General features: G+C 35.9%; 1 protein-coding gene and 1 long non-coding RNA gene across 2 annotated transcripts; both read right to left on the bottom strand.

The window, feature by feature from the left end:
- Positions 1-1731: 1731 nt before the first annotated feature.
- Positions 1732-4503, bottom strand: LOC122292616. Its single transcript, XR_006236971.1, has 2 exons — positions 2984-4503; positions 1732-2126 (listed from the first exon to the last, which is right to left on the bottom strand). It is a non-coding gene; the product is annotated as an uncharacterized LOC122292616 (long non-coding RNA).
- A 3842-nt stretch (positions 4504-8345) lies between these two features.
- Positions 8346-19969, bottom strand: LOC122292234 (glucosidase 2 subunit beta). The gene is made up of 16 exons (XM_043100471.1): positions 19640-19969; positions 19404-19523; positions 18825-18920; positions 18058-18297; positions 17468-17700; positions 16768-16860; positions 16547-16600; positions 11567-11888; positions 11354-11458; positions 11161-11262; positions 10992-11049; positions 10804-10872; positions 10206-10293; positions 9238-9299; positions 9106-9157; positions 8346-9021 (listed from the first exon to the last, which is right to left on the bottom strand). Exons 1-16 carry the CDS (start codon positions 19770-19772, stop codon positions 8959-8961), a joined length of 1890 nt encoding a protein of 629 aa, XP_042956405.1. The 5' UTR covers positions 19773-19969; the 3' UTR covers positions 8346-8958.
- Between the last annotated feature and the right edge of the window lie 1226 nt (positions 19970-21195).

Below are 21195 nucleotides of genomic sequence, written 5' to 3'. Positions count from 1 at the left end.
TTGCGTTCAAATCCCCACTTTTCCTACTGCCAATGTTTCAAAAAGGCAAAAATAATAACGAGCGCAACTTCCGGGAGCAAAGATCTGGAGTCGCTATGCCATGCACCTGTAGAAGTATGTCTACTGCTGTCTGAGCAAAAGCAATTACAACATCCTTTATGGGTAACTTCTATGAGAAATCTGAAAATTTAACGTCACAAGTGATGAAAAGCAATAATATAATTGTTACCATTCAAATCGTTTTACACTCGTTTGTCGAATTACTAATATTTTAAGATATTGCACTTTTCGGTTACCAAAAGGTGACAACTAGCGTACATTATAGTTCTATTATACAATATTAAACGTAAAATTTTAGAAGAAGATGCATTGTAACATTTTGATAGTTTGTGATGAGTGGAATGTGTTAGTAATAGTAGTTTAGGTGTAAAGTATTAAAAAAAAAAAAAAAAGGACTAATGCCGAGGGTATGCTAGTATTTTGACAATGCTTCAGATGTTTTCCAAGTTATTTAGCAATTAATTAATTAATTAAACAACAATTTCATAGGATACACGGGAGGTGTCACTAACTCGTTTCGTGCATGGTGGCATTTTTTTTTCATAAAACACTGAGACGTACACTTTAATTTTAAGGTCATGATGAGTTTGAATTCTAGCACCATGAAATTTGGGATTATTTCCTACTAGCTTATTGTTTTTCTGTGAAACTTCAATGGATTCCAATAAAAAGTACTGCCAACATGTTGGGAATAATGTTTACATGTCAATCAGCCGTTAGCTGTTTTCTTAGAAATAGGTGAAGTATAAGCGAGGAAATTTATTAGAGGTGTCTAATGGATTATGGATGATGACTCCATGGTTAGGTTAAAAATAAGATTTGGTGAATGTGAGATTCATGTTAAGACTAATTAAAGAGATTACAGTTTTCAGGTCATTTCAATTCCTTGAGTACTTAGTTGCACTTAAGCCACATAGCCTTCAACTTGCAATATCTTCTCGAATACGTGCAATTGACTGTTCTAATCCATGCAGGAATATACATGTTAATGATGGACTAAAATACTAATAGCACTTTAGTTATTCCACCTCGTGCATCGCCCATTGATCAAAGTACAATAATAAGACTAGCTATTACGTACTATATAATTTTCTATTCTCCTATTAAGTCACACCATTTTTTCAAATAAAGTATATTGTATGAGTATAATGTAAAAGGTCATAATTATATAACCATTCGTCTTCTTGCCAACATTACATGATCTTTATTTTTACTTCATTACACGTACGTCTCTTGTACTTCTCGTCTCTTATACTTCCTGTTGGTTATTACTTTACTCATTATTATTTCTACCCTTTATTACTACTTCATTATCCGTCTCTTGCACTTCCTGTTTACTATCATCATTTTGTCTCCTTTCATTTATATATATATATATATATATATATATGCACGAGTCCCTCTAATGTACAAGACTCAAAAATTTATCCAAGTTCCAGAAAAGAATGCAAGACTCACTTGTAAAGATTTATTCAAGAGAATCCTTCTATATATACAGAACTTAGTAACATAGAAATGATATTGAAATAAATGCTGACCGAACCAAACAAATCCAACAGAATTAGAATAATACCAATCGTAAAACATAACAAGAAATAGTAAAAACAGAATCAATAACAAGAATAATAATGAAAGAAATAACAAGATAAAAGAACATAAAGAATCAACATAGGATATACGTGGTTCGACCCTAATGGTCTACGTCCACAGCAGGAATGGCCTCAGAGCTTTATTGATAATCAAAATCCATCACAGATAAGCCTCAAAAATCCTTTCATTTACAAAGCCCTCATCTCACACCAGAAAATCGCAGAGATTTTCCCCTCAAGTGAGCACCCTAATGCAAATCCTAGATTTCCCCTCTCTATTCTCACTCTCGCTCAAAGCTCCCCTCAGCCCGAATGCACAAAATGAAGATTAGGGTTACAAGGCATCGGATAACAACATATATATGAGAAGTCAGATGCCACCACGTGTCAAGATCCTGCAACTCAAGCGTGAAGTCTTTCTGTTGCAGCTTATGAGTCACATGTAAATCACGTGATTAACCAGCCCAGCAAATAATGCTTCAAGGTCCCAATATCAGCCACATGTCCACCATTCACAAGTCACAACACAGAGGGTCAGATAACAAATAAATAAATGTATTGACATTACGTTTACAATATATATATTATATATCCCTCTTGAAGTGGTCAGCTTAACATATGAGTCATTTTCAAGTATACATGGAGATATTAATCACTAATCTACAGTTACATGGATGCTTGAACTCATAGAAATAGCAAAATCGTGCCACTAAGTTTAGCTCCATCGTGCATGCATGCTATTGTAGTGATATATGGAATTTAATTTTAAATGAAGCTATAAATAAGTGGTGGTATATGGAATTTAATTCTAATATTTAATTCTAAATAAATGATGGTATATGGAGTTTAATTCTAATATTTAATTCGAAATAAATGGTGGTAAGGTCAAGATATATAATTCTAATGCTACTGCAGTGATATATGCTACTTGTTGATATATGGAGGTAAAGATATATAATTCTAATGCTACTGCAGTGATATATGCTACTGTGGTGATATATGGAGTTTACCTCCAATATGCATGCATGCTACTCCTCTAAGGTTATTTTCTGAGAAATATCTTGACAAATACTTTGAGAAATATATAACATTACTACTTAAGGATAATGCATATATCAAAAGGTTATTTTTTGAGAAATATCTTGACAAACATCTTGAGAAATATATGACATTACTACTAGAAGGAAATGCACACGTACATCGAAAAAAGTAATTTTTTTTTTTTTTTTTTTTATCATATCAATGATAATGCGCATATCTTGGAAGACAAATCTTTTGATAATACTACATGTAATCACCATCTACAAATGAGAGCAGAGCAATGGTGGTGTTACCTAGTTGGTGGGTGGTGTGGGCTGGGTGGAACTCATTTGTTGCAAATCTTTGCTTTGGAACACGTCAATAGTGGTGGAGCTGCACAGGCCGATGGTGGTGGAGTTGCGCAGGTCGATGCCGATGGACGGAAATGCACACAGAAATGGCAAAGAGGAGCGCAGGCTACTGGGCAGAAATGAATTTTGCAACATAACTTTATTGAGGTCAGGGGCATTTTTGTAATTGATTCATTCATGGGCATTTTCATCATTGGCTGGAGCATGGGCATTCCCATCATTGAAGTGATTAATGCGCAGGGCTAGGTGGACAGGACTGTATATAGAAGAACTATTATGAATAACTATATAGTGGTCGACGCAGTGATGGACCCACGTTGGCTTTAAAAAAAATTTAAAATTTCAAAATATCCCTAAATTTTATTTATAATTCTATAAATATAGAGAATGACCCCCACCCCCCTCCAACAAATTTATAATCCTCATATGTTCTCTAAAATTTCAATATACCTAGAAATGCCTCTCTCTAATATTTTTCCTGTAGTCCCAAATTTTTGTATTATCTTTATATATTTTCTATTTTCAATGATGTGGTATCACTAAAATTAATTTAAACTAAGCTTAGGATAAATAATAAATTTATTAAGTTATGTTTTTAGAATTTCATTTTTACATTTATGTAGTAAATTATCGAGATCTAATTTTATATATTGTTATTTTTTTTTTAATTTTAATCCCTTTAATTCTTATTTTACATAAATGTGTTAGACGATAGAAAAGTTGGCTCCCCCTAAAAAAAATTGCTGGTTCCGCCACTAGGTCGACGACCAATCTTCTACTCCAAGATCACAAACCCCTTCTTCCACACTGTTTAGCCAGGACACAAAGCCCATTACAACACCTCACCTCCAGAGAGAAGGTAGGAGCTCTAGCTCCTTTGTTCTTCCCTCTCATCGCCAAATGTCTCAATATATGGTCAGTTAGCCTCCTTTTGGCACTTTATATCCATTCAACTTAAATCTACACCTTCTTATACCGCATAATTGAGAATGTTTCATCTTCTCCACCTTCTCAACAACCTCAACTCTGGACTTCTAGTGTGTGCATGAGCCACGCGTCATGCACTGGTCTCATGCACTAGCCTTAAAAGATACAAAACCCTCCAAGCCTCAACCCTCCCTGCACGCTTGCAAGCTCTTCTCCCCTCCTTGTTGCCACCCCCAACCACCTATTTTGCTACCTTTACCAACCAACACATGGGGAACATGCACCTTGTCCATTTTTCAAAGAGAAATGCTTCTAACCGGTGCATCCTCTAAACCCACTTTATCATAGACCACTTAGAAGAGGACACATCAGCTGAGTACATAAAACACTATTAAAGCTGACTACACCGAAACACCACAGAATACCCAAAACGTACGAACGGATTTCCTTTGCATCCACCCACATTGCTGCACACCATATGGACTTCATATCGATACACGAGCTCCAGACTAGTGCAACGATCACCTCTGCTAGGGGTGGGCAGCGGGGCCCCACACCCTGCTACCCCACCCACGTTCGCCCTGCCCAACCCCGCCCCGCCCCTGCCAATATATATATATATATATTATCTATATAAAAACATAAATATTTATATTTTACAAATTGTGTATATATAAATATATATCTATTACAATTTGTTAGACTTGTTCACAAAATATGCACTAGTAAATTTAAAAACTATATAATTTTTAAATTATAGTCATATTTACAAAATTTAAATTTACAATTTGGATCTAAAAATATATTTTTGATCACTTTTAGATCTAGAAATAATTTTTAAACATAGTGAAATTTAGTCTATATTTGAAGTGGAAATGAGGCGGGGTGGATTGCAGAGTGAGGGGAGGGGGCTACACCGCACCGTATGGTGTAGGTAACACCCCTAACGTCTGCACCTTTATTCTCAACAAGATCTTTGATATCTCTTTTCACATGAAATCCTTTTGAAATTGCTTCCTCTGAGTTTTCTTCTGGAAATGGGAATAAAATATGTACAAATGAAGGAATCAGTATGGATGAATCTTGACAGTTAACCCATTTGCCTGAACCCACCCTACCAAAACACCCAACCACATTTCCCCCTTATACAACCTTCAAAAAACATTGGCATTCATCAAAGATTACAGAAGATTAAAGAAAGAAAACAACAACAAAAAAACCATCTTTTTTTGTTAAAAATAATTTTTTAGATATTTCTCAATGGGAAAAGCTACAGGAAACCTTTGATCTAGAGGTTTCACTTGGAGAAGCTTCTCTTCAGGCATCTACTGAACATTCAAAGGTGACCCACCACCTCTTTGTAATTGTGGCACTGAGAACCCCTTCGGTCCATGGTTATCTTCTTTATGGGTTTTGTGCTTACTTATATTGTATAATCAAAAGCTAAGCGAGCTGTTGCATCTTCGTGTTGTAGCTGATTTTCTGTTAATGAACATATATGTGTCTCTTTTGAGCCGAACATCTTAGTGAAGGAGAGAGAGAGAGAGAGAGAGAGAGAGAGAGAGAGAGAGAGAGAGAGGGTGGGAAGAGGGGGTTTGGTCTCGAACTCAGACCAGTTCCTCTGCAACGCACCCCACTACCCAAAACATGTATTCCCTACGTGGCACTACTCCATTGGTCTCCATTGGTCTACACTTACAGGATGCACCGGTTTGAAGTTATTTCTTTTTTTCAAAAGCTAGAAAGTTCTTTTTTTATTCAAAGTGGTTCTTGTTCACCTACATTAACTGAGAATGCCAAAAAATAAAAATAAAAATCATAGTAGATATCTTCAACTGTCACTTCAAAACATATAGATTCAGTTCACTCATGCCCATCATGGAATGTTCCGACAAGCGATGTTAATCTAATCAATAAATTGCTCCAAAAACCATCTTTATGGCAACCAACCATAACATCGAACCAATTTTTTGGTATCGTTTCCCAATTAAGTTTTCATTTCCGCTTTGGAATGGATGTGGTGTGAAATGGGGTTTAACACCTCCAATCGAAAGAGCCCATGTCAGCATTCCATAAGTTATTATTGGGAGCTCATCACAAGTAATAACATCGCAACAGACAATAGTGTCTTCCCGTCTCCCTCCTCCCCTGTCTATGAATAGGTTTGGCTTTTCCAGACACTAATTTCACAAATTGTCAAGTTTTTTGAATTGGTGTTGTGTTCCCAAAGGATTGGGCCAAACCAGTGCACCATTGAAGTAGATAAACAAGAAGAAGATCCAATAAGGTCTCCTTTGTTGACGGCCATTAGATTTCTCGTGGGCACCATTCCGATGGAGGTATTTTCCAAGCATAGTTCACAAGATCCTCATTCCTATTTTCTAACCCAAATTTATCTCTGTCACCCATATGCATCTCTCCTTGACAAGAATGCCAAAAGCAGCTATTGGTAAATCTCATCTTTGTATAATTGATTGCTTCCATAGGCATTGTCTCTGTTGTCCTTGGAGCTGTCTTTTTCAATTCCATGTTCTGGCTGGGCTTCCTATGTGTAGTTTTTTATTTTTCAAGTTTACTAGTAGCTGAAGGGGAGAGAAAGCTCCAAGCTTGAGGAGAGAGAGAGAGAGAGAGAGTGGGTGAGTGATGTCATCAGTCTACCTTTTTGTCCTGAACTTGTCCCCTTTCCATTGTTATGTTTAAAGGTTACACTTGTGTTGACCGGCTTAGAGAGTCAAGATAACGGAGATTTCATCGGCTTCAAGGGTCTTGGGAGAGAGGATCACAACAGGAAGAGGTTAAATTTTGGGAGAGTGTATGAAGCCTTGTGCAGTCCATTCTTTAGACAAATGGGAGGACGATGTATTACCTTCCTATTGGAGAGTATTATTTGGAATTTAACATCACATCCTCCTTGAAGATTTTCTCTTAAGTTTTTTCACTATATCTATTGTTTTTGAGTGCTTGTTGGGACTGTCACCCCCTTATGTATATGTTCCTTAATAAAGAAATCTTATTTTGACCATTTTTAAAAAAGAAAAACAAAAGCTTTTCCAATACACTCAAGTAAACCTTTGGCTTTGCCTTGGATTGATAAAAATGTCCCAACTACCTCCCTTTAAAAAAAGAAAAATGCAACCGGTTGGGAGAATCGGTGCGTAATCGTGTCCTATGTGGCTTAATAAAACGATATGTTTCATTTAGCATGAAGCGGTGAGTTTTGCACATCTCCAGCTCCCCTCCCCTTTGACTGTTCCCCTTCTCTTCTCCCACGATTCTTTCATTTTCCCTTCTCCTTTGTCTGGTTTTCTTCTCCCCTACTCCTTCTCCTTCTCCACTTCGCCTCAACCCTTCTCCTTACCCCCTCCTCTTATCTTCTCTTTCTCCTCTCCTCTGATCTTCACAAGATCTGGTTCCATGTGACATTGCCAGGTTCCATGCGACAAAATATCATAGGCCATATTAAAATCCACCGAAAGGAAAACTAAAAGAAACAAGAAAAGCATACCCGAAATTGACAAAGGAAAACATGTCCCGACAAACTAACCTTGACGGTTAAGTCGTGGAGCGAGTTGCTCTGGGATTGACTAACCATTGCTCGAACCAATCTTGAAAATTACATAACACAAATTTGGAGAACTCTTAATTGACTTGCGGGGACCAAAGAAATAGGCGAAACAAGTGAAACACAAACGGGTTTGCTTGGAATTGGATGAGATTCCCCCGAGACGAAGGATAAGAAAGCATAGAGGAAGGATAAGAAAACGGGTCCCAAGATTATATTTTTAAAGAAGAGCAAGTGACTCATACCTTTGTTGAATCAACTTCCGGAGTTATTGATGCAGAGTCGGACTAGCTTTACACTTGAACCGTGGAGGACTATCTAAGCAAGGACGGAGTGCTTTAGACGCATCTATAAGGGAGTAAAGTAGAAGAAAAATGATGAATGCAACCGGTTGGTATTGATGCCATGGAGGACTATCTAAGCAAGGATGGTATTGATGATGAACCAAACGAAGATGAATACACAAAGACAGATGAAGACGAAGTAACTCACCCTCAGCAACACCCGTGTGCACGACACCCATTTCTCTTTATTTTCAGCTATGGAAGATGAAGACGAAAAAGTTACCAAATGTGCCGCTGCATTTCTTTTCTCTTTCAGTCAATTCTGATTTCTATTTTCTTTTGAGCTATGGAAGATACAAACGAAGAAGCTCAACACCCACGAATGTTGCTTTCTTCTTTCCTCTTCTGATTTCAATTTTCTTTCTTATTTCATCTAGTTTATTTTTTTTTTACTTGACTGATGTAGCCTACCTGCTTCCCCGCAATTACACATCCCGACTGTACGTAGAAAGATTGTTATAAAAAAAATTTTAAAAAAAAGGTCCATAGTCCGGTTATTTTCTATATTAAAACCACATTTGGCAGTCGGGCAAATGTTAAATATATATTTTTTGGCAAGCAAAGCAGTTTTTAAGGAAAGGGCTTTCAAAGACATGCTATTGGGATATATGCAAACTGACAGTCGCAGATGTAGGAATGAGAACCGCTGCTCTGAGAACAGAATGTTTTAGAGGATGAATATCAAAATCAGTTTAGATGAGCCAAAGGTGAAGGTGTGATGTGGACTCCCAAGCCTCAGTCCGTATTCTCCCCCCCCCCCCAAAAAAAAAAAAAAAAAAAAAACGTCAGATTTAAGTGTGCTCCAAACCCCGCCGTGGCCGCTTGGGGGGGAGGGGGTGGGGGTTTGATTGTGGAAGGAATTTAAAAAAAAAAAAAAAAAAAAGAAAAAAAAGAAAGAGAGAGAGGTGAGTCCAGGGCACCACTTCAGGTGTTGCTTCTAGTTCCTTCAAACTATCAATCAAAAGCCCCGTTATGCATCCCTGTTATCATCAAGTTTGAGCAGATTAGTCTCCCATCAACAGAAGGGATCACTTCAACCAGTCAGCTTACAAAAGAGCAGTGGCAGCCAAAGCCAATCAGACGGTTCAAAGTTCATCATGACTCTGTGGTTGTTCTTTATTCATCAATTCTAGTTTATGTTGTAGTTCCTATCACAATTCACACTTCCATTAGGATTCAGTGCATAATACAAGCGATCAGAACTTCAAATTACTTGGGACCAATAAAAGTACCTTAAGCTTTTCGTCAAGGCAAAGAGCTGGGGTAGATAACAATGCCATGTATCTGCCACGAGAAAAAATAACAGTAAGCGACCTATAGTGAGTGAGAAGGGCTGGTGGGAAAAAGAAGAAAGCAATTCTTACTCGCAACGACTTGGTTCATCTATGTCCGCAACCTCATTTTTCAACCCACATCTTAACTTGACCTGTAAAACAAACAACAGCAAGTTGTAGAAGGTACCAAATAGAGCATCACGATTAGTTTTCGGGGTTGTTTGGGAGTAGAAATGGTTTCATCTCAAAATTTCTTATCTCATTTTCTTACCAAACATCACTCAGACACAAACATTTTTCAATTTAAAATCTTCAACTTTTTTTATCTAATAATTACCTAATCATTACAACTTTCCCAAACTTTCAAACAAAACACCAAAAATAATTCAAAATCTCAAAACAAAAATAATATTAAAAAATTATATTCTAATACTATTTTAACTTTATAATATTTTTATTTAATTTTTTCTCTCTCCTTTCCCAAAGCCCAATAGAACATCTTAATTCAAACCATTTCACTACAATTCAAATATTTCTCATCCTATCTCATTCCCCAAGCATACCCTTAAACTCTCAATTAGTTTTTTACTAAGTCGTTTCTAGTAACAACCTTTTTCTAGTGAGTCGTTTCTAGTAACAACCTTTTTTCTAGTGAGTATGGCTGCCTTCTTCTGCAGCTACTCAACTCATGACTTGGCCCTACCTTTTCAAAAAATGACCTTTATACCAAATACTCCTTCAAATAAAATATTTATTATTATTATTATTATTATTATTATTATTATTATTATTATTATTATTATTATTATTATTATTATTATTATTATTATTATTATCGTAGATCCTTATCCCATGGGGCATTAAAAAAAATAGTCTTATAAATGGCCCATTCATGTGCATAATTTAAATCTTGTGCATATTTAAATGCGACCAATTAAACCATCTCTGCCAAGCAGCCTCAATCATTTGCAAAAAGGAAAAAAAAAAGACACAGAGCATCATCCTTGTTAAAAGAAAACAAATATCACGATCCTACTTATTAGCATGGCAATAACTACCTTCAAACTTCTATCAGGCCCATTCCAACATTTGTCACCATTTGAAAACATCATGAGTCTGTATGAATCCTCAAATTTGTCCCATTGCCTGTGTACCAGAAGGAAAATGGAGTACGCAAATACCATATGAGCTGATTGAACATAAGGAAATATGTAAATCTCTGACAAAAATTTCAAAGCAAGGAAAACCATATTGTGTGTCTGTGTAAAAATGAGACTTCCTTTGATATATCCAGAGGAGCAGAACAAATTGCAAGAAGGAATATCAGAATACCTACAGGAACTGACCATGACTCTACTGAGGGTCAACCAACAGGATAAGGTGATGCATATGCATACGGTGATAACATTATTTTTTGTAGTCCATACCAGGAGATCTAACCATTGGAGAGATGGCACAATTGTTTCAATTTCATTATTCAATGTAGTATTTGTCTTGATACCAGGACATCAATCTAGAAACAAGTTCATTGGTTGGACAACTAAGATACTTAAGTGCAACATCTCTGGAAAAAGGTCTCCGACAATTATACCTCAGAATATGCAACTCAATGGGAAAGTAGATGTAAAGGACCAAAGATCGCAGATATACACGTACCCTAAACGCGTTGTAGAATGGCCCTCCTCCTGGGAAGCTTGTTTGTATGGGCAGACTTTGTAAATATACCTGAACCAAGATTTTGATTGACCAAAAGGTAAGAAAATGAAAATGAATGTGATTGCAATTTCCTTGAAACCCCAAAACATCATATGCAGACAATAATAGTTTAAAGTAAAATTTGTAACTTGTTCTGCTTGCTCTCAAAGCAGCGACCATAGAATGAATAGAACTCCTTCTCAGGCCCTGTAATGTCAAAACTTGAGTTCAGCTTACAGTAGCCAAGCAAACAGCCAACTTCAACACAATGACTACATCAGTAAAGTGTTAAAATGATACAGCCCATTATGTACCAACCAAAATCATGTTTCAGCTTCTGCGACAAACTTGATATTCTTGACTGAATTTTGGACAATTTGGCACTGGACTCATCAAATTCCTTGCGCACCTGAGCAGCCTCTAAAGAATTTAAAAGGGAACAGATAAAAGTCATTTCATTGCATTTATTGCCATTGTGAAGCACTACATAACATAAAACTTCAGTTTGTACCTGACTGGTTCACCGGAGTTTGAAATAAATTGACAGCACGTAGAATGTTATGTACTGTGTTTTGAATCTTCTCCAACCAAGATGGGTTACTCGGGGTTGTTATATCTAGAATGCAGTTAAGTTATTAAAACAAGGAGTGTTTTGAAACAACTTATATTCAAGGGAAAAAGAAAAGATAAACAACTTATTCACAGAGAACAAACTGTTGCAAACCTGACAAGTCTAATTCAGTGTCTGAGTCAGATTTGTACGAAGAACTAGAGTCATCATGATCCACTCTAAAATCTTCATCTACTTCGTCTTCCATATCATCATTGTCATCGTCATATTTTTGGTTGTCATTATCAGTTTCTGAAGCATAGCCATCATCTTCCTCATCATGTGTGCCCCTGGGCATCTCTTCATGCTCTTCATGATCATCACCTTTTGCAGCATCAACTTGTTCGGCTTGCTTTGCAGTATTCTCTCCTGTCCAGCGAGAAGCAACAAGGCGACCCAACTCTTCCTTTGATAATCCCTCAGTATTTTCAATCCCCTAAGTATACCACACAAAGGCAAACATCAATAAACTCAAATTCAAAGGACCCAGGAATGAGGGAAATACAAACGTGAAGTTTTACGTATCAGTTTCAGCCTTGCGACTGCCCCCAGGCAACCAACAGAAGAAAGAAAACTTGTGTGGTGACATAACATCCCTTAATTCAGAGATGGTTACACACGCACACATGTGAGAGTTTGGTGTGGTGACCAATCTTTGAAAGATGCTTTCCCGGAGTTATTCCGAATTGCTTGCTCTAAGGATGCTTATGTGGTGCATTATCAACTATCATCTGAATCTTTTTGGTGGTGTGTTGGTTTTGTCGAGAAGGCTAATGACAAGGTGGATCTCTTTTCAACTTTCTTTGACCAGTTGTATTCCGAGGAGGATGGAAAGCTACGGTGAAGATAAAAGATGGTTTGGCCCATCCACAAAATGAGTCTTCAAGGTCAAGTCATTTTACAATGTATTGTGTGCCCATGCTAGGGGCACTTTTTTGTGGAACCTTATTTGGAGGAATAAGGCCCCTTAAAGTGATTTTCTTCACTTGGCCTGTGGCTTTAGGAATGATTCTCACCCTATACAACATGAGGAAGCAAGGCATCATTGTAATTGACAAATGCTGTCTGCACAATAACAAGGAACTAGGGGTGCTACCCGCACCATACGGTGCGGGGTAGCCCCCTCCCCGCACCCTGCCCAGCACCATGCGGGGGTGGGGTTTTCCTCCCCGCCACCCGCCCCCGCATCCCCGGGGCGGGGTACCCCACCCCGCTAGGCGGGGTGCGGGGCGGATACCCAATCCGCCCCGCTTTATTTTCACTTCAAATATTAACTATATTTTATTATTTTAAAAAATTATTTCTAGATCTAAAAGTGATAAAAAATATATGTTTAGATCTAAATTGTAAATTTAAATTTTGTAAATATGACTATAATTTAAAAATTATGTTATTTTTAAATTTACTAATGCATATTTTGTGTAAGTTGTAGTTTAGTAGTTTTTAAACTATATAGTTTTTAAATTTGCTAATGCATAATTTGTGAACAAGTCTAACAAATTATAATATATATATTTATATATACACAATTTGTAAAATATAAATATATATTTATATATATAAACATATATTTATGTTTTTGTAAATATAAATATTTATGTTTATATATATAATATATATATATAGGTGAGGGCGGGGCGGGGGAAATGCGGGGCGGGGTTGGGCTCTCCCCGCCCCCTGCCCCCGCTAGGGGGACTAGATGCGGGGCGGGGGCCCCCGCCCCGGCCCATGCGGGGCGGTGTACCCCGCCCCGTCGTGCGGGGGCGGGGCGAACGGGGGCGGGGTAGCAGGGTGCGGGGCCCTGTTGCCCACCCCTACAAGGAACCTATGGATCATCTTCTATTGCATTGTGAGGTCACCAATGCCTTATGTTATACCTATAAAAAAATAAAATAAAAACCCTTATAGAATATGGTTTTTGGCCTATGTGGGATTGAGTGGGTTATGCCTGCTCAAGTGGTGGATCTTCCACCATGCTGGAAATGGCATCCATCAATGTGCTGTATTGCGGAATATTCCATTCTTGATAATTGTGGAGTGTTTGGAATGAAAGAAATGAGCATAACTTTGAGGAATGTTTTACTTATCAAAAAAATTTTGAGGAATGTTTAAGACAGTGCCAGAACTCAAGTCATCATTCCTTAATATTCTTTCATTGGATAGTGGTCCAAAAAAGTGTACCCTTTTCAAGATTTACTTGCAAATTTCCCTTCTCCAAACTAAGCGGATCTCTATTATACTTTCTATGTACTGAGGTAACACTCTTCTTTCATATTGATAAAAATTTCATCTAACCTATCAATATATGTGTGTGTATATATAGTATGTATGCAAGAAAATCAATTTGCTGAGTATTAGTTAGAACAAATAAATAAACAAAATTTATATGCAATATATTCATGTTCCATCAGAAAATAGTTTTAGGGCTCCTTTGGACACTTGGAGTATCTCATAATTATGTGAATAGTAGTGAAATAGTTTGAGTTAAGATGTTTTATTGGGCTGGGGGAAAATCGAGATAAAAGGTTGAATAAAAATATTATAAAGTTAAAAAAAATTGTTTTGAATAATATTTTTTAATTTTATTTTGTTTTGAAGTTTGAAAAAGTTGTATTGATTTTTGTGTTTTGTTTTAAAGTTTGTAAAAATCTTAATGATTAAATGAAAAAGTTGAAGATTTGAAATTGAAAAGTGTTTTGTGTTTGAGTAATGTTTTAGAAGGAAATTGTGAGAAGTTTTGAAAATTTCTCATCTCATATACAAAACATACCCTTAATTGCTAGCTGAAGTCTCATGTGGAACCTTCTTTAAAGTTTCATCCAAAGTTTAATTTTTTTTTTTTTTTTTATAAGTAATACCAAAGTTTAAAATTTGCATTTTACCTATAAAAAAATTCATCCAAAGTATCCATCACCACACTTATCAAGGTGCACTTCTTCAAATTTCCTTGTCCTCAAATATTTCGTTTATTTATATCCAATTTTACCCACTACTAAGTTCGAAACAAAATAACAATGTAGACAACAGTTGGTTATTAACAAACAAGCAACCAATGCAAACCAAGCATAGTAAGTAAGATATGGAGAGAGGGCAGGAAAGAACAAAACTATATTTAGCATTAGGGCTGAGCACCGACAAAGTCAGAGTCGGATTTGGCCTCCTCCGACTCCGACTCCGACTTTGTCGAAGGCCGAATCCGACCTCCGACTCCGTTTAGACCCCACTCCGCTCCGACTCCGACTTCGACTTGTCGGAGCGGAGTCGGAGTTGGGCTTTTTGTTGGGCTTTTTTATTGGGCTTTTTTTTAGACTTTTTTCTTTGACCCAATTAACATTTCAATTTTACAATTTGCAACTTTAATCGGATTTGAGCTTCCATATCAATTTTTTTTTAAATATAATTTGAGATTTCTAATTTATCTAACCAAAATTAATACATTAGAAAATAAAATTAAGTAACAATTTAATGTGTGTTATTTAATTAACTCACTAAAAAAATCACTAGTTAATTATTATTTTATTAATTATTACTAACTTAGAGAGTTAGTTATATATTAGAAATTTGAAAAAAAATTTTTATTGTTTTTATATCCAAGGGAATATATTTAATAATTATGTAATTATATTGTGATATTAATTTAATATATATTAACTAATAGTATACTATTATATATATTATATTAGTAATATACTAATACTAATACTATTAGTCTATTAATATATAGTAATATTTATTAACTTATTTACTATAGTCTATAACTAATAATAACTAGATGTAATAACTAGTAACTAATAATATGTAATAACACTAGTTACACTAGTTCTAATAGATAATAACTTAAAGATATTAATTTAATATATATTAAATAATACTGTACTATTATAATTTTTATATATATTATATATTAGTAATACACTAATGCTAATACTATTAAATTAGTAAATTAGTAATATTTATTAACTTATTTACTATAGTCTAATAACTAGATAGCCTAGATATAATAACTACTAACTAGTAACTAATAATATGTAATAACACTAGTTACACTAGTACTAATAGATAATAACTTAATGATATTAATTTAATATATATTAACTAATAGTATACTATTATAATTTATATATATTAACTAATACTATACTATTATATATATATAATATATATTAGTAATACACTAATACTAATACTAATACTATTAGTCTATTAATATATAGTAAATTAGTAATAATTATTAACTTATTTACTATAGTCTAGTAACTAGTAACTAATAATATGTGATAACACTAGTTACACTAGTAGTCTAGTACTAACAGATAATAACTTAAAGATATTAATTTAATATATATATATAACTAATAGTATACTATTATATATATTAGTAATTTACTATATACTAATAGTCTAATACTATTAGTCTATTAGTATATAGTAAATTATTAATATTTATTAACTTATTTACTATAAGTTTATAACTAATAACTAGTGTGAATTACTAGTATATTATTGAATTTAACTAATGATGTTAATATATAAGATATAGTTATATAAAATCTATATAATCAATTTTAATTTTTATACATTAGTATTAAATGCTATTATAAATTTATTACTTATATATTAGTGTTATATGTTATATTATACATTAGTATTATAATGTTACATGTTATTAAGCATTTTAGTATTTATACATTAATATTACTTGTTATTATATTTATATTTATATGATTAATATATAGAAAAACACATATATTATTTATAAAATATATAAATTAGCAGAGTCGGAGTCGGAGTATCGGAGTCGGATCGGAGCGGAGTCGGAGTCGGATCCGCCTGGACTCCGACTCCGACTCCGACTCCGACTTCCCACCGGAAAAATCCTCCGACTCCGACTCCGACTTGTCGGAGCCGAGCCGGAGCGGAGTCGGAGCAGAGCCGGAGCGGAGTCGGAGCAGAGCCGGAGCGGAGTCGGAGCAGAGCCGGAGCGGAGTCGGAGTCGGAGTCAGATTTTCAGATTTTTGCTCAGCCCTATTTAGCATAATTGAATTTAAACACAGAAATGAATTTAAAGTATATAGTGGCTTCAAGAGGAGGCACCTTGCTTCCAGAATCAGGTATAACTGCAGACTCTTTCTTTCCTTCCGCTGCATTCTATTTTGAGATAAAAACATCAGGACATAATAGATTAGAGATTGGAGTTGGCTAAGGAAGAATTTAAGTCCATTACTGAGAATGGAGGTTTGATGAAGTCTTGAAGAGCTACCCTTACTTCTATCCATTTCGGGAAAGAAATACAACAGCAAGGAATCTTGATTTACCTGTTCTACTCCATTAACCATAGATCCTTCATTCTCTGAAGAATCACCATTCTCAACTTCAGCTGCTGACTCATCATTGTCCTCTACCACATCCTATTAAAAGGCTGTGAATGAGAAGCTAGTAGAAACAAACTTATTTTTTGCAATATTGGGGATTAATGACAATGATCACAGGCCAATCATAGGTAAATCTCAGCTATACATACACTATATTATATGCATTTGTTTGTTCTCGGATGCAGGAACAGGCACCAACAGGTACATACACCATGTTTATGCCAAATTTGACAAAGTTTAATAAGTGAAGGAAGACATCTTGAATGTAGCTGTTGATGGAAGAGTGATCCTCGTAAATGCAAGTTTCCAAATGTATTACGCATTCTCTATTTGTCTTTCAGCTTAACTAGTTAAAATCTTGAACGTTCTTGAGAATAAAATCTTGGAATGCTGGCATTGTTTCATAACCCAGGTCATTTTTAGAAGTAATGTACCCTTTAGTAAATGGTGAGCGGGTCTTGTGAAATTTAGGGAAATGGCATCATAGGTGGTTGTGAAATATGGGGTATAAAACCCAAGAACTACAAAAGAGGTGCCCATTGGTTATAGGATCTGACAACCACATGTTGAGCTTGTGGTTACCAGGTTCGGAATGAAATTATAAATAAGCTCTACCACGGATTGCCAAGCATGCATAAATAACCTGAACTAAAGAAGAATCCTCCAAAGGTCCAACTCCATTATAATGTAAACTTTCGGTTGGTTTCTCTTCACTGTAAGTTTTATCCTCATCTTCTCTGATCTCCTGATCAGCTTCCTGCTCAGCTTTGTTTTCCTTTTTATTAAGCTTCTCTTCGGCTTCCTTTCTTTCCTTCTCTTCTTTTTCTTTCTGTAAACGTTCTTTCTCCTCGGCCTTTTCAATTTCTTCTTTACGCTCTGCAAATAAGTCAAACCACAAAACACTTATTTGATGGTAAACTTCTTATAACTAAACAACCTCCTAGAGTACACCATAAGTGTCGTACCTATACCCATGACTGGGAAAGAGGACCAAGGTACATAGAGAATGGGATAAATTTTATGTTATTGCAAGATGAACATCACATGGCTCATTATTTTCATTTTTAGTCCTCTCCATTCCAAATTGGAATGGTTATTCTTGAATGTAACATCACTGCATCACTCCATATGGTAACTCTACTGAAGTTGCATGATAAGTAGAACATCTTCCAGTAGTAATTTCTTGCTCATGGATAGGGGAAGGTTCAACTAATCACATGGCTAGAACCATACCTTTAAGCTGTTGAACAAGCCCTTTCAGTATTTTCTCCTCATCCTTCAACTTTGTCAGCTCTGCCTCATCTTTAGTCAGAGCTAGTTTTGCTTGTTCAATTTCATGCTCCCGTAAAGCAGCCCCTTCTTGATATGTAGCAATTTTTTTCTTCAGCTTATCTCTGGCCACTTTGCCAGCCTCCCAGCATGTATTTGGGCACTTTACCTTACCATCATATTCATCACTCCCATCGCAACAATCTACAGATTGGTGACAATTAAACTCAGATCACAGAGAATTAAGTAAACAGGAGAAAGTACCACAGAGATCTAGCATCAAACAGCATTTGATGCAAGATTTAAACAATCTAGGTTAGCAGCCCCTAGAATTGGAGGTAGAACACCAGCACAGGAAACTAGTTCTCTTTTTATAATGCAGGGAGCATTATCCTTGAAATGCAAGATTATTTATTTTAGTTTCAAGTAGGACCGTGCATTCTCCGTATCTACTGGTCTCCTAAATTGTCCCGGCTGTTATCCCTTTATTATGATACATCACATCCTTCTAGTGTTGCCTTGGGAAATAGGGAAAATAATATCCAGGTTTCTTTACTTAGTAATAAAAAAAGCGCCATGTTTTCGAGACTAATCAAAGTAAAAAATGCAAGCCCATGAAGTAAAAACCGAAAAAGTGAAGCAGCATGCCATGAATTGTGTGTGTGTGTGTGTGTGTGTGTGAGAGAGAGTGAGAGAGAGAGAGGGAGAGAGAGAGAGAGAGAAGTACTCACCACAGATACCATCATTCACTCTAGAAGAAAATAAGAAAAGTGAAACATGTCCTGCATTGCGACAATAGAATTTTCCAGCAGGGCATGCAGATGTACCTAGAAACCACAAAAGAGAATTTTAACAGAAATAAAAGATAGATATCATCTATTGAAAGAAACTATAAGGATTCCTATTCCAAGTGCAATGATCAAAGAAATTATCGAGGAACTCTAATTCCATCTAGGATGACGACAGACCGTTCGTACGGTACAAATAAACAAACAAGCGATCGAGCAAACCCCACACAGAGAGATATGGTAATGTAATACCCCTAAAAAAAATAAAAAATAAAAGAGGAGTCTCCACCTTGTTTTGGTTATATGATGATAACCAAAGATCTTTTTCTTGCTGACTTATGATCAAAAAACACCGCAAAAATGAACCACCTTCTCAAATGTTACAATATTTTTCGAGGAAAAAAAAAAAACCCTTCAATGAAATAGACGAGTCAAAATATATTCACTTAGTTAAAATTAAGAGAGTCATTGATAGAGTGTGACTGAGTGTGAAATATGGGCAAGGAAAGAATAGAGAGGAACCAGGCTCGTCAGTGCCATCAGGGCAATCGCAGAAGTCATCGTTGAGTTGAGATTTGGTGAATTTCTTGGATCCATCTTTACAGTATATTAAATCCGCCGAGGTTTTGTAATATTTCTCATCTGCGGGATGGATATATCAATATAATTACAACAAAGTCAGGGTACTTGAATTGAAAATGGAGAAAAGCAAAGAAGGAATAGCTAGATTAGTAATAAAAGAAGAAAAGGGGGTGGACCTTCGGGAGCAATTCCAAGAAAGGGGTCTTCGAGAGGAGCTGCCGACACTGATCTAATCACGATCGGAGAGACCATAAATAACAGGCACAGGTAGGGCACAAGAGAACGGAGAACAGAGAAGTTCGGCTTCATCTTTTACCCAATGCACCGATATCACTCCGCGTCGAACTTCGATTTTCTTTGCTCGTCACTTTAGAGCGAGAGACTGAGGGGAGTTGAAGACGAACGCTGCTGACAGCAGGGAACGACCAGAAACAGGCCCGCCCAGTAACTTTTAACGAGAGGCTGCTTCTAACAACTAAACCCAATAGCTGATTGATACGAGTTCGGCCCGATTATCTCAAATCAAGTATTTGGTCTCTTTCTATACTTTTTTTTTTTTTTTTAGCAATTAATTGATCTGTTCCTTTTCTTTCTATTTTCTAAACCCACCGCATAAGGTGTCGATTTAAGGGAAGATAGTAGTTCCAGCTCCTTCCCCCTCCCCTCCAAAGGCTTTTAAAGTCGTTTGTGTTGAGTTTTCCTATATGCCACACACCTGTAAAACTCGAGGCCTAATCAATGGGCATATATAAGGCATAATCAACTTGAGGCCACGACACCAATACACACCACTTCAATAGATTCTTCAACCTCAAAAGTTCTGGCCATATCCACCTTCAACATGACACTACCCCCCTTAATATTTCATTTCTAAACTATGAGTAAGCTTTTGTGCTAAACGTATACTCTCTTTAAGTGAAAGTACCTTGTTGCAATCAAACCATTCTAGGCATTAATGCCAATATTTTTTTATAGGATGATTGGCACAAACTTTTCAACCTAAAATCAAACACAACAATTGGATAGTCAATTTTTGGTACCATGGCGATGATTGGTGTTTTGGTCATAGGAACCACTCAATAATTCTTGTTATACATTTCCCCTTTTCTTAACAGACTCTTTAATATATATATATATATATATAAATGCGTGTGTATCAAGCAATTAATGATCTTTCTGCATGTTAGCAGCCAAAAGTTTATAGTTTATCAGCAATAAAGGGGAATTTCATCCAAGCCGGTGTAATTGGAGATTCCTCATTTGGAGATAAATCTTAGGGCTGAGCACCGACTTTTCGGAGTCGGTATTGTCGTCTTCTGACTCCGACTCCGACTTTGACTTTGTCGGAGGTCAAATCCGACCTCCGACTTCGACTCTGACTTCTATAGGCTCTGCTCCGACTCCAACTCCGACTTGTCGGAGAGGAGTCAGAACGGAGTCGAAGTTAGGCTTTTTTATTAGACTTTTTTCTTTAATCTATTTGATATTTTAATTTTACAATTTTGGACTCTAATCGGATTTGGGCTTCCATATCAATTTTTTTTAATATAATTTCTAATTTTTAATTTCTAAGTTGTAAAAAGAAATCATTCATACAAGGATTATTCATCCTTAGATCCTTAGAACTTGATACAGACATTAAAATCTTGGACACTATAAAATAAAACAAAATTCAAACTTGTAAGAAGAAATTTTCCAACTATAATACACACATTAAAAATACATAACCAAA

This window comes from Carya illinoinensis, chromosome 13 (genome assembly GCF_018687715.1).
Source record: "Carya illinoinensis cultivar Pawnee chromosome 13, C.illinoinensisPawnee_v1, whole genome shotgun sequence".
In the NCBI taxonomy this organism is placed as follows: Eukaryota; Viridiplantae; Streptophyta; class Magnoliopsida; order Fagales; family Juglandaceae; genus Carya; species Carya illinoinensis.
The sequence above is the reverse complement of the archived record's forward strand: the minus strand, read 5'-3'. Positions and strand labels throughout refer to the sequence as shown.